At 45.0% G+C, this 12137-nt stretch overlaps 1 protein-coding gene across 1 annotated transcript in view; it reads right to left on the bottom strand.

Moving 5' to 3' along the window:
• Fer1l6 (fer-1 like family member 6) overlaps positions 1-12137 on the bottom strand; it is a 113882-nt gene that overhangs the window by 100977 nt on the left and 768 nt on the right. The window contains 4 exon segments of the mRNA XM_038342996.1: positions 887-949; positions 4846-4977; positions 5075-5129; positions 7749-7869. Of these exon segments, the coding sequence (XP_038198924.1) occupies positions 887-949; positions 4846-4977; positions 5075-5129; positions 7749-7869 (371 nt within the window).

The following is a 12137-nucleotide window of genomic DNA, read 5'->3' as shown; positions in this document are numbered from 1 at the left end:
ACACACCCAGCCTCACACCCCTCTCCGTGGAAGAAGCGGCCGTTTTCTGAGATGGAGTGATAGACGTCATCCCCTGCCACCCACTGTCCTCTGTCGCTTTGCTGACTAGCGTGCAGTTGGTAATGGGCCCAGTCGGCCATTTCTGCTCTCGTGTGGGACAAGATGACTTCAGCATTTATACTTCCTCTTCCCATCCCTGCTGTCCATGTACCGGGTAAGCCTGGACAAGGCCCCCAGCAAGGCAGAGGAGCTCAATCTGTCTACTCTGCGGTCTGCATTTGCGGATAAACTTCCTCTCCCTGGAGAGGCCCTAGGAAGATCTGCGCAGCAGCCAACTCCCCCTGCAAAGATCCCGAGGTCCACCCTCATCGGTAACTTTCAAGAATTCCAGAATACTTCAGTTAATTCCTCTGCTCATTAGGCGTTATCCGTGATGAGATGAACATATGCGGTCCTTCCCCATTTCCTTTTCCTGTTTCTCTATTTATCGCTAACGAGGAGAAGAGATAGTTGTGGCTAATTAGTATAAATCTCATCCGGATAGAAAAACATCGCATTAGCTTGATTTAAAAAAAATAACTGAAAAAGGGCAGTCAATGAAGATGTCAATTGTAACATATGTTTCATATCTCACATCCAATTAGCAGAAGTTTAATGTCATTTACTGCTTGCTTCCAAGAAGCAAAAGTTCTCTTGAGATGGTTCTCCTGAAAATTCTCCATTTGGGGCATTTCGAGCTTTAGCCTGCTACTTCCACAGTCACCGGCCCATATTTATCCTCCTGAACCCAGGTTTCCGGAACCAAGCTGAGCTGTCCCAGAGAGTCCCCCGTGCCTAGAGTTCCCCCTACCTTCCCCAGTACCACCACCTGCAATGGTCTACTTACTGAGATTTTGATGATCTTGTCGAAAAGATGCACTTGGGGTCCAATGAAGTCAAACACAAAGTACTGTAAAACATGAGGTTCAGCTTGGTCATCAACTCCCAGTTTACATCTAAGAAGCTTGTTGCTGGAGTGGGTTAGAGCTGCATTATTCTAACCCAAACCCGCTGCTGCTGCTGCTGCTGCTGCTGCTGCTGCTGCTGCTGCTGCTGCTGCTGCTGCTGCTTCGTAGACCTTATTGGCACCAGCAGTCCATCGTTTGATTGGCTTGTCCTCTACTGAAGATCATTTAGGTTGTTTGCAATTGTTTCATTTATTATTCTATATATTATATTCAAAACGCCACCAATGTATTCTTGCATAGGATAACTACAATTATCCCTCTAAATTGCACATAAGTAGACTTTTTGGATCCTGGATTGTGTGCAGGTAAAGTTTTGTTGGCATTCAAAGTTCCTTCCTGGGAGACTAATAATACTATTACAATTTTACATACACACAATCCAGGATCCAAAAATTCTACCTATGTCTATGAGTGACTTCTCTGATTTTATGATAAAATACCACGAGCAAGGCATGAAAAAGGAGTCTATTTTGGCTTACAGTTTCCGGGAGAAGAGAATCTGTCATTGTGGGAATGCTAGGCTATGGGGCAGAAAGCTGAGAGCCAACCACAAACACAAGGCAGAAGGACAAAAACTGAAAGTGGCACCAGGATGGTGTGTATGTGTGTGTGTGTGTGTGTGTGTGTGTGTGTGTGTGCACCAACTGAGGACCAAGTGTCAAATATCTAAGCCTATGGGGGACATTCTCATTCAAACCTCGACAAAAGGCATTTTATATTCTGGCTTTTGCTGTGGCTTTCCCAACCCCTGATATTGTTAGCTCTTTACATTTTTGGTTTCTTATAAGTGAAAACGGTATCACGGAGTAGTTTTGATTTTGAGTGAACACATTTAAAATATTTCTCAGGATTTTTCTGTGTCAAACATTCTTGTAAAATTACCAAGACTAACTGTAGGAGGAATGAAAAATGATGAATTATAGAGAGACTTTTAGTATGGGAAAAGTTATTAAATTCCAGAGTTAAAGAATTATGCTGGGGATGGCAACATGGCTCTGTGGTAAAGGTATTTCTCTAGAGTCCTCAAAGAGGAAGACAAGAACTGAAGCTGTCCTCTGACCTCCATATGCATACCATGATATATGCACACATGTGTACACATGCTTGCACACAGATGTAAGAATTATCTATATGGATACCCACATTTGCATGTGGGAAGACAAATGACTAAAGAGCTTAACAGGTGATGACCAGATTCATAATCCTAGTTATTTCTGGCTCTGGAGACCCGCTTTGATCCTCCTAAAGAACAAGAATCTCCTATAGACGAGAGACTGGAAGTTTTGTAGAGGCGGAGTCACGTCCCTCTCAAATGAGGTTGTAGAATTTAAAGGTACAGAAGACTGGGGAGGTGTCTACGTGAGGTTATTGTATGGAAGAGGAACAATGGGGTGGGCTAGGAAGGACTGGGACACTGCTGTGTCCTAGGTTCTTGCCTTTGCTTTGAGGCAAAGATATAGAAGAGATATAAAAGAATGATACATTATGGAAGAGCATACCAGTGAGAAGAAAAAAATAATTGACAACACCTTTCTTTCCTGGAGTAAAATAGAAAAGCAAAATAAACTTCCATTGCTGTTAGGAGATCTTCAAAATGGCAGTTGCTGGGGCTGACGTGTGGCCCCACCACAGAGCTCTTGCCTCGTGACTGAGCTCCCAAAGTCCAGTTGAAGAGTGGGAGAAATGAGAATATGAGCAAAGAGGTCAAGACCATGACGGGTTCACCCACTGAAACAGTCTACCTGAGCTAATGGGAGCTCACCAACTCCAGCCGGACTGGAAAGGAACAAGCATAGGACCAAACTAATCCCTCTGAATATGGTTGACAGTTGTATGGCTGGGGCAGATTGAGGGGCCACTGGCAGTGGCACCAGGATTTATCCCTACTGCTTGTACTGGCTTTTTGGAAACCTATTCTCTTTGGATGGATACCTTGCTCATCCTAGCTATAGTAGGAGGGAGGGCCTTGGACCTTCCCCAAAGCAATGTGCTTTACCCTCTCTGAGGAGTGGATGGGGGTGGGGTGGGAGGGTAGGTGGAGGGAATGGGAGGAGGGGAGGGAGTGGGAACTTGGATTGGTATGTATAATGAGAAAAGATTGTTTTCTTTTTAAATAAATAAATAAAAGAATTCTTGCCTCACATATGGGTTTGAGCCTTAATGCTACAATAAATAAATAGTAAATAAATAAATAAATAAATAAACAAATAAATAAATAAATGGATGATCTTGATTATATGTTCTTTAATAGGAAAACAGGTATAATCTTTAAAGAAAATTATCATATATAATATCCACACGCACATATACTTAGTACTTATTTTGCTATTTTTTAAAAAATGTTTGTAACTCAAATTTACATGGAAATGTCACTGTAGTGAAATTCTTCACTCTGATCAGGATGGCTCTATGAGGGAATCCTTTGGGCTGATAAATCAGTTCTAATATTTGTTGCCTTCTGCTCAGTTACATTGTTGCGCTCTCTAATGCCTTACAGATGTCTACATCTGCACCGGCTTTTCTAGCTAGCTAGCAAATATTCACAACCCTGCTTCCTCCTTCAACCCCTGATGGCCTCTGCCTTAAAGGTAAAAAGTTGTGACAAATGTCCTTGGCTTGCCTTCTGTCCTTTTTCTTGGTTTCCTACTTGCTACCCTTGGGCTCAGTTTAATATCATTTAGAGCCAAGACTTGCAGGCATAATTATAACATTTGACAAGTAAACGGGGCTTTGCAGTTTTAGAGAATTTGCATACATGTTCTCTAATATCACATCTGTGCCAAAGAGATGAGGGAAGAGTGGGAGGAGGGGACATCTGGACGGCTCGGGGACAATAATGATGACGAGGAAAGGGATTAGCAGCTCCCATGCGATTTGGAGGCTTTTCAGTTAATGTCATGATCCACGCTGTCCCTGCCTTCTTTGCAGATTACCGCTAGGGTGGTAATGTCTCCTCAGTGCTCCTTTAGCAATTCATGTTGTCAGGCAATTTGGTGAGATTCAATTTTAAATGCCTAAGCCCCGTGTCCTTGGTTAGATCACGTAAGTACAACGTAGCCAAAGGCACAAAGTTTTAGTAACCATAGATGACACACTAAACAGTCAGTAAATTATAGCATATGAAAGCAATGGAAAATTCCCCAGTGAGAAGTGAGCTTGGCCTGTGTGATACCCCAAAGCCCATTGCTTTGCAACAAGAACAAGGCCCAGGACAGCGGTACTGAGTGGGTGCTGCCATTGGAGCATTGATCTGTATTCCTGTGTGTGCTTGGGAACTCTCTGGAAGGTTCTTGAGTATCACGTGAAAATGGATCTTCCCAGAAATGAAATCTAGGGCATTAGGATCCAAAAAGTAGAGAGAAATGAGGTTTTCCACCATATATTATCTATAATCTGTCATATTTTTACCAAATAACATTTTATTACAAAGAGACTATTTAGAAACTTCCCTCTTTGGGGGTCTTCTTTTAAAATTTCTACGCATCTTAGAAAAACACAAGTGTTTTGCTTTCCAACAAAGTATAGTTATTTCAAACTCAGTAATTAGATTTTCAGTGCTGTTCTCATAGTCTCTCTAACCGGCATTCAAGGTTCACTGGATGTAATCTCAAGGCTTATGAAGAATGGCAAAAAGCTCAAAATAATAAGAAAGCGGTCCTCCTGTTTACTGTCTTGTTATCAGCGCCTTAGGGATGTGGGTGGAAAGAGCTCAGACTGTGATGTGAATTTTGATGGGAGACCGAGAAGGAACGCTGAGGGGCTCCCATTTTCTACTTGATGGAGGAACCCTTTGATGTCAGCGAAGGGATGCGGGCCCAGAGGATGCTCTGTGACTTACTTCATTATAAAATGGGCTGTTGGTGCCTTCCTTCACCGTGCTTTGCTTCTTCTCATCCCCAATCTCAATGGTCACAACTGGGTCGATGTTCTCGCCCACCAGCTGGCGGGCCTCAGTGATGGTGACGGTGATCTAGAACACAAAGCAGCACCCATGTGCCTCTGGTCATTGCCCTTCATTCTCATGAGGAGAACTGGGGGGTGCTGGGTAGGATGAGCCAATCACTTACTTGATAGTTTTGAGATTTGACTTCCCCATCATGGATCTTAGTCAGCAGCTTTGCTCTATTAAGGTAAAGTTTAATATATTGTTTTATATTTGTTGATAATATTGTATGCAAGTATAAAATAAAAAAAGACATGTAACAGCAAATTAATACATCTCAAGTAAGAACATACTTCAGATGTGTAAGCCACGGTAACATTTTCCCAAGAGTTTCTAAGTACCTTCACTTAGACTCCATCACAGATTCTCCCTACATCTCCTGGGAAATAAATATAAGTAGGCAAGTGACTTAAGATTCCTATGACTCAGTTTTACTGTCCTAGTAGCGAGGCTAACAATATCATTTATATCACAAGGCAATTGCTAGAATGAAATAATATAATGCACGCAAGCATTTAACCAAGTGTCTAGCAAGAATGCTGGTAAACGCTGGCATTTTTTTATATGTAAGGTTTTCTGTGCTGTGTGTGTTATAACCTTATAGAAATAAGGATTCCTCAGAAAGTCAGAGGCAAAGATGGGTCGAAGTAAGGATCTGCCCTTCGCCTGACTGATTTTAGACCCTGGAGCTCTTCATCCCTTCTAGAAGATATAAAAATTGTGAGTGTTGTGATTGCTTTTGAAAGGATTGGGAAAGAAGAAAATTGGAAGGGATGACCAAAATGCCATCTCACTGAGTCTCTCAGTCCCGGGAAATCCATTTATCTGGACGGGCTAGGGTAATTGAAAATAGATGCGCAACACCTGGGCACTTAGCTAGTGGATAATCATGGGCAGAGGAGGATCCTTGTTATCACAGAAGCAGCAATGAGCGGGAAATGAACTGGGGTGTGTTTGATTGAATTTTGTTCTTCTGGCTTCCAACAGTGACATCGTTTTCCTGCCTTCACTCACCCCATGCCTGCTGACTGCAATTCAGCCCAATAGAAGATGCTGTAAGCTATGAAAAAAAAATTCTCAAGACTTTGGGATCAGACTGGTCTGAGTTAGACTATTTATTCTCCTCAATTTTAGGCTTTTGCTTTAATCTCCTTATCTGAAACAATAATTCCTCCAAGGCACTGACGGTGAAGAAAACGTATATATCATTCACATGCTCATCATTCGAATGGTGAATTCAGTCTAATTGCTCATAATTTGAAACCTTGTGCTAGGCTTGGTTAAGAGTAAAATAAAGACTAAGAGGCCATCATCTCTGCCCTTGTAGAGCTAGCAATCTCTCCAGGGGAAAGAGAGCCAAGGCTTATAAGGAAAGATCTGGATTGTAAGTGTGAAATGTCCTATGGGGGTATGTGCATGACAGAAGAGCTGCAGAGAAGAAATCCCCAGGGCTCCATGAGCAAGAAAGACCTAAGACAGAGGTGGGGTCTGAACTAGTATTGGTGGGAGGGCAGAATTTCAGTCTATTTCAGCCCATGGGGAATGCTCTGATCAAGGAGGAAGAATAGGCCATATCTCCCGGCTTCTCCTTCTGCTCTCCTCTCTTCTGTAATGACCTGGGACACCATGGAAGGTACTCAGGAATAGCTGAAGAGCCTGCTCAGAGGCCACAGGGAGGGCACTGGCAGTTGTCAAGGTGCAGTGCAGAGAGAGAGAGGTGTGACAGTGTGCACACAAAAATGTCATGTCTGCTTCTCAGTGTCACCTCTGGGTTTGTTCTATGACGTCCTGCTTCCTTCTAACCTTCCCCTACATATACCATGACATCAGAGCTTAGAAACACCAGCTCAAGGCCTCCCACCCAGAGAGCTACCAATTTGTATTACCGTTAGTAACTCATCTGCGTGGAAAGAGAATGGAAGAGCCTGATAAACTGCCCCTCATCAGAAAACGACATAAACAGAAAACACCAGTGACCCCAGTTACTGGCTTCTCTCCGGGATCTGCACCTTATTGTCCCCTCCTGCTCCAACACAGGCTGCCTCTGTAACTTGCATTGGTCAACTCAGTGCCTCAGAAATGGCCTCTGCCAGCTCTGAACCTAAGTCTCAAGAGACCTCACATGCTCCCACTGTCCTCAACCCTGCTGTGGCCAGGACTGGAGCAAACTCCCTGCCCTGTGATGAGTGCGGTGGTCCTGGCACTAGATCAGCCTGCCACCAGCCCTGAGCTAGAATCACTAAGCTGCCAAGTGACTACACACATGTGAATAACAGTTTGACAACTCTGTGGGGCCATTAAAACCACCTAACTGACACACAGACGCAAGGACAGTAATAAAGACTTCTATGAAGCCACTGATTTGCGTGGCTTTGCTTGGCTTTAGTTTCACAATCCCAGCCAGCTGGTACCACATGCAGAAGCTAGTTTCTTCCGACTCCTCTCTGGTAGTTTAAGAAACACCTTCTCTTTGGGAGAAACACAAAACCAAGGTAATTAGGATCACTGTGAACTAAAGAGCAGGTTAAGGGTCAGCCCCCAAACCTGCCTTCTGCCCTTGCGCTTTTTCCTGAGCTCCCAGGGATGCAGCTAGAGTCATCTAAAGTCTGAGGCTAGTGGGACCAGAATTCTGCTGAAGGTTGGCACTCAGAGAGAAGCTGAGTAGACACAGAACTCTCTTCCTGCTTTAGACCTTTGGCTCCTGGTGGACAGTAACTGTGTCTCCTCTCTAATTCTCTGAGAGCCTGGCACACCCAGGTGCAAAGGGGGTGCGCTGACCAACTATGAAAACACCATACCTCCTCTTTGGAGGAGCCGAGGGGCCAGGAGTGATGGAAGCGTCGCCATGAATCGCATCTCCTTCTGGTCCTTCCTGGCGAGAAGGTCCTTCCTGTGGAGCTTCAAAGTCACTCTGACCATCTGTAGACACAAACGAAGGAAGAGAATCTTGTTAAATCAAGATGAGGTGGTAAGCAAGCCTCTGCTTTGCGCCTACCACCTTGGGAGGCCCCGTAGCCGTGGCCATTATTGAATTTGATAGTGTATTGACAAAAAAAAAAAAAAAACAGGCAAGCAGACACATAATTTTGTGTGTGTGTGTGTGTGTGTGTGTGTGTTCATGTGTAAGAACAAATAGAAGGTTCAAACAAATTTACAAATTAAGGAAATCTATCCAAGACCTTGACCAGACAATCTCCAAAGGAAATGAGACAGTCAGGAAACTGAAGGCAAGATCCCAGGTGAGTGTCATTCCTGGGTGTGCTGGCCAGGTTTGAATGACACGTGTGTTGTATAATGATGGGGCCTCATCCTTGGACACTGCAAACGATACCCCTGTCGTGAAAGCAAAGCAAGCTGGGACCACGGAGATTAGGCTGGATTAGCAGCTGCAGCCCAATTGCAGTCACAACTATCCTCATCAGAGGGCACAGAGGGAGATTTTAAAGACAGCTGTGTGACCCTAGGGGCAAAGATTAGACTAACCATTTTCACAAAGTGAGGAACAGCACAACTTTATCCGCCCCCTCCCATCCTCTCCCACACACACAGGCCAAGTGTTGACAGTCTGGTGATCAAATTATGCCACAAGTGGGAAATGGTAGACCTATCAAGTGTGGGGCCTAGTGAAAGGGAGTTACGTCACCAGGGTATGTTTATGCAGTGGTGATTGGAACCCTGGCATAAGTCTCCCCCTACATTTCCCAGCCTTTGCTCTACCATGAATTCCCTATCATATTTGATCCAGCTACCGGCCCAAAACAACAGGACCAAACAATCATGAACAGAAACCCACGAGTTAAAAATACACTTTTCCTCCCTATTGTTAGGTCTAAAACCCAGAACAAAGGGCTAACTGAGGTGCCTATTAAACATTTCAAAGCAGACCTGGCTGCCACGTTCTCCCAGCATCCCTCAGTCCCTAGATGTTACAGGGTATGACAGACTGGCATACCTGGCTCCCTACCCTGAACTCTCCAACCCAGGGGCTGGGCTGCCCCTTTCCCAGAAGCTCTGCCCTAAACAATCCAGCCACTTGGGCTATGCTGGTCCTTCTTACCCTTCACCCTCCTGGCCTCTGAGCCTCCTGACTCTCCCTTCCCCCACTCCCCTCAAGGTCCTGTTCACTCTGGACCCTCTCAGATGTCTCTGCCTCTGGCTAGGAGCAGTCACATCCTCCTTATTATTATTATTTTTGTTGTTGTTATTCACTTATCAGATGATCCCCTCGGGGGGTTGTCACAGCGATAGAACACTAACTGAACAGAGGAAGGAGGGAGGAAGAAAAATTCTTGAGATTTTTGACCCAGAGATGCTGAGTTCAGGCACACAGGCTTCATAACTGCGAAAGAATAAATGTGTGTTGTTTTCAGTTACCAAATTACCTACTCTAGAAAGGACAGCTTCCTAGGAAGCCCGAGGAAACAAAGTTATAAGCCCGTAGCAGACCCAAGTTGAGTGGATGGCAGTCGTATCCTTAGATTCTTCCCCCTCTAACCCAGATTCTGGTTTAATTCATGGGAACATTGCCTGGATGTCAAAACTGTTTCAGTTCCCCAGGTGATGATCAAAGTCCCTGCACACAAACATGTCACTTACTTTCTCTTGGTTCTATATTTAAGGGAGGCTGATGCCCGCTATTCCAGAGAGTCATTAGGAAGATAAACAAAACAGTGTCCCCGCCCTTTGACTGCCACAAGGAGGGTGGCTTACATGAGTCATGAAAAATTCCTGATTTTTTTTTTCCTTCAGTGAAATGAAAACTGAGGAAGGAAAGGATCTGCAAAACATTTTAAAGCGCTCGGGATCTTTTTTATAGATGTAATTGTATTTTGTATTTGCAATTGTATGTCTCTATCTTTCCCTCTCTCACCCTCCTTCTTTGTGTGTGTGTGTGTGTGTGTGTGTGTGTGTGTGTGTGTGATGTTTAAATAATCTTGTCATCTAGGCATCACCCCATGAATCAAAGCAGTAGAGATGATGAAGGAAAAGGTCTCAAAATGACAGAGAATATGCCAAAAGCTCATTTGTTCCAAGCTTTCTGGGTGTCATTTCGTAGGACAGAGATGAAGCCTTCCACAGGGCATTACCTCGAACCTGTTCCGACAGCCCAGTCACTGTTCCCAGGGCTGATGAGACTCAGCTTTAAATACATCATCAACTGAATTATTTCTAATGTACTCTCCAGCTTCAGCATGTTGGGTTCTGATTTTAGCCAGTCAACTATGCCCTGCAGTCTTGACTCAGAAGACACTACCGAGTCTTACAGATGTAGACCTGCTGGCATAGGGGCAAATGTGCAGTGAGCACCCTTAGGTACTTCAAAAAAGCAAGAGAATGTGCAAGGTTAGATGCTAGAGAGGCATCTAAGAGACTGCAGGCCCCTGGACCATGGGGTGAGAGACCCCAGAGATCTCAAGGTGGAAAAGTCACCAGCTGTGCTTCTCTAGCAGGAGATGATCTTCACAAAACAAAAAGGAAGGATAGCACGCGACTCCTCTTAACTCCTCCCAGTGGCTTCCCATCCTACTTAGTAAACAATCTGAAGTGCACACACGGCTCAGGGTGGACGCCTTCTTCCATCTGGCTTCCAGCAGCTCTTCCAGACAGCCTGGGCCTGTCACCCAGGGCATTCTCTGTTCCTTCTGACTTAATTCTGACACAACCTGCTCTTTATCCATGAGATTTATTCCTCACAATACACACACACACACACACACACACACACACACACACACACCACAAACCCTAGCTTCCCAAGAAAAACCAAGAAGGAAGGACCAAAGATTCTGCCATATTTGTCCCTTCCCTAGGGCCAGCCCCTCCCAGCAGGATGGATACCATTTACTTTCTAGGAGGGCCTGATGGATGTCTGCCCTGTTTGTTTTGTGGGCTGAAGACTCTAAACAAGGACTAGTCACAGGGCTAGTTCCCCTGGCATGCCTGTTACTGACTGCTCTAATCTCCTCCCGCCTGGTGAGGAAGGGAGTACTCTCAATCAGAGGCCATCACACCAGCCATGAAAGCCCAGGCTCCATGCCAGCTTTTCTACTTACAGACTGTGGGACTCATTCGGAGCAGACCACTCACCCACTGACACCTCCGTTCTGAAACACAGACCACAACCTACTGCTCAGGGTCAAGAACGATGCATGTCAAGTAACAAACACTTATTAAATATGTCAAACGTGTAAATTCCATAAGGTCCTGAGGGAAAGGGAACATCTCTTAGTCAACCTGGTGTCCCCAAGACTTAATTTCAAGGACCAGGAAAAGATCCAGAGCCTTTTAAATCTTCCATTCATATTACCAATTTGATTGAATAAACAAGTATTCCTTTTAAGTTCTCAGAGTGGGAGGAACAGGTTATGCAAGCATGTGTGCATGTGTGTGTGTGTGTGCGTTCATGCATACGTGTGTGTGTATGTGTGTAGAGTGTAGAGGTCAGAGGTCAGCTTTGGTGTCTTCTTCAGTCATTCAACATCTTGACTTTTGAGACAAGGTCTCTCACTGGCCTGGACCTTACTGACTGAGAAAGGCTGGGTTACCAGTCAGCCCTGGGGATATGTTTGTCTCTACCACCCCAGTACTGGGACTGCACATCACCCTAGTGGCTTTTCCAAGTGGGTTCTTAGGTTCAAACTCAGGTCCCCATGCTTGTGTAGCAAGTTTAATGACTGAGCCTGCATCCTAGCCTTCCAATAAAGCGTTAGGCATTGTAGCCACTGAAAAGACGCGGTACCCCCTTTCCACCCGAGGGTCACTCTTAGTCGTGACCACCAATATCTCAGGATGAGTGAGTGGCCATCGCTTTCTCTCTAAAATTGCGTTTTACTCAGAGCAAAGAGTGTGGTTAGGTGGGGCTTCAGGCTACGGGGCAGCTACGGAGGATGACAGTGAAGTACTTCAAGATGCATGAAGATGGCTTCTACTCAATACACCATGTGGGTCTAGGTATGGTCCAGAATGCCAGCCTTTAACTGGGTGTTATCAAAGCCACTAGATAGATGTCACTAGGCACTCACCCCAGACCTGTCCACTTGGAAACCACAGATCCAGTTTGACTTCATCAGTGCTGAGTGTCTGCCCAGTGGGAGTCTCGGTCCTCGCTTGGCAGAAGGAATGACCCATTCAAAGCACAGAAAGTCGGGGAGCCTGGACTAATCTTGCAAAGCAGCTGCTTTCCAGCA

This window comes from Arvicola amphibius, chromosome 9 (assembly GCF_903992535.2).
Source record: "Arvicola amphibius chromosome 9, mArvAmp1.2, whole genome shotgun sequence".
NCBI classification, from domain to species: domain Eukaryota; kingdom Metazoa; phylum Chordata; class Mammalia; order Rodentia; family Cricetidae; genus Arvicola; species Arvicola amphibius.
The sequence above is the reverse complement of the archived record's forward strand: the minus strand, read 5'-3'. Positions and strand labels throughout refer to the sequence as shown.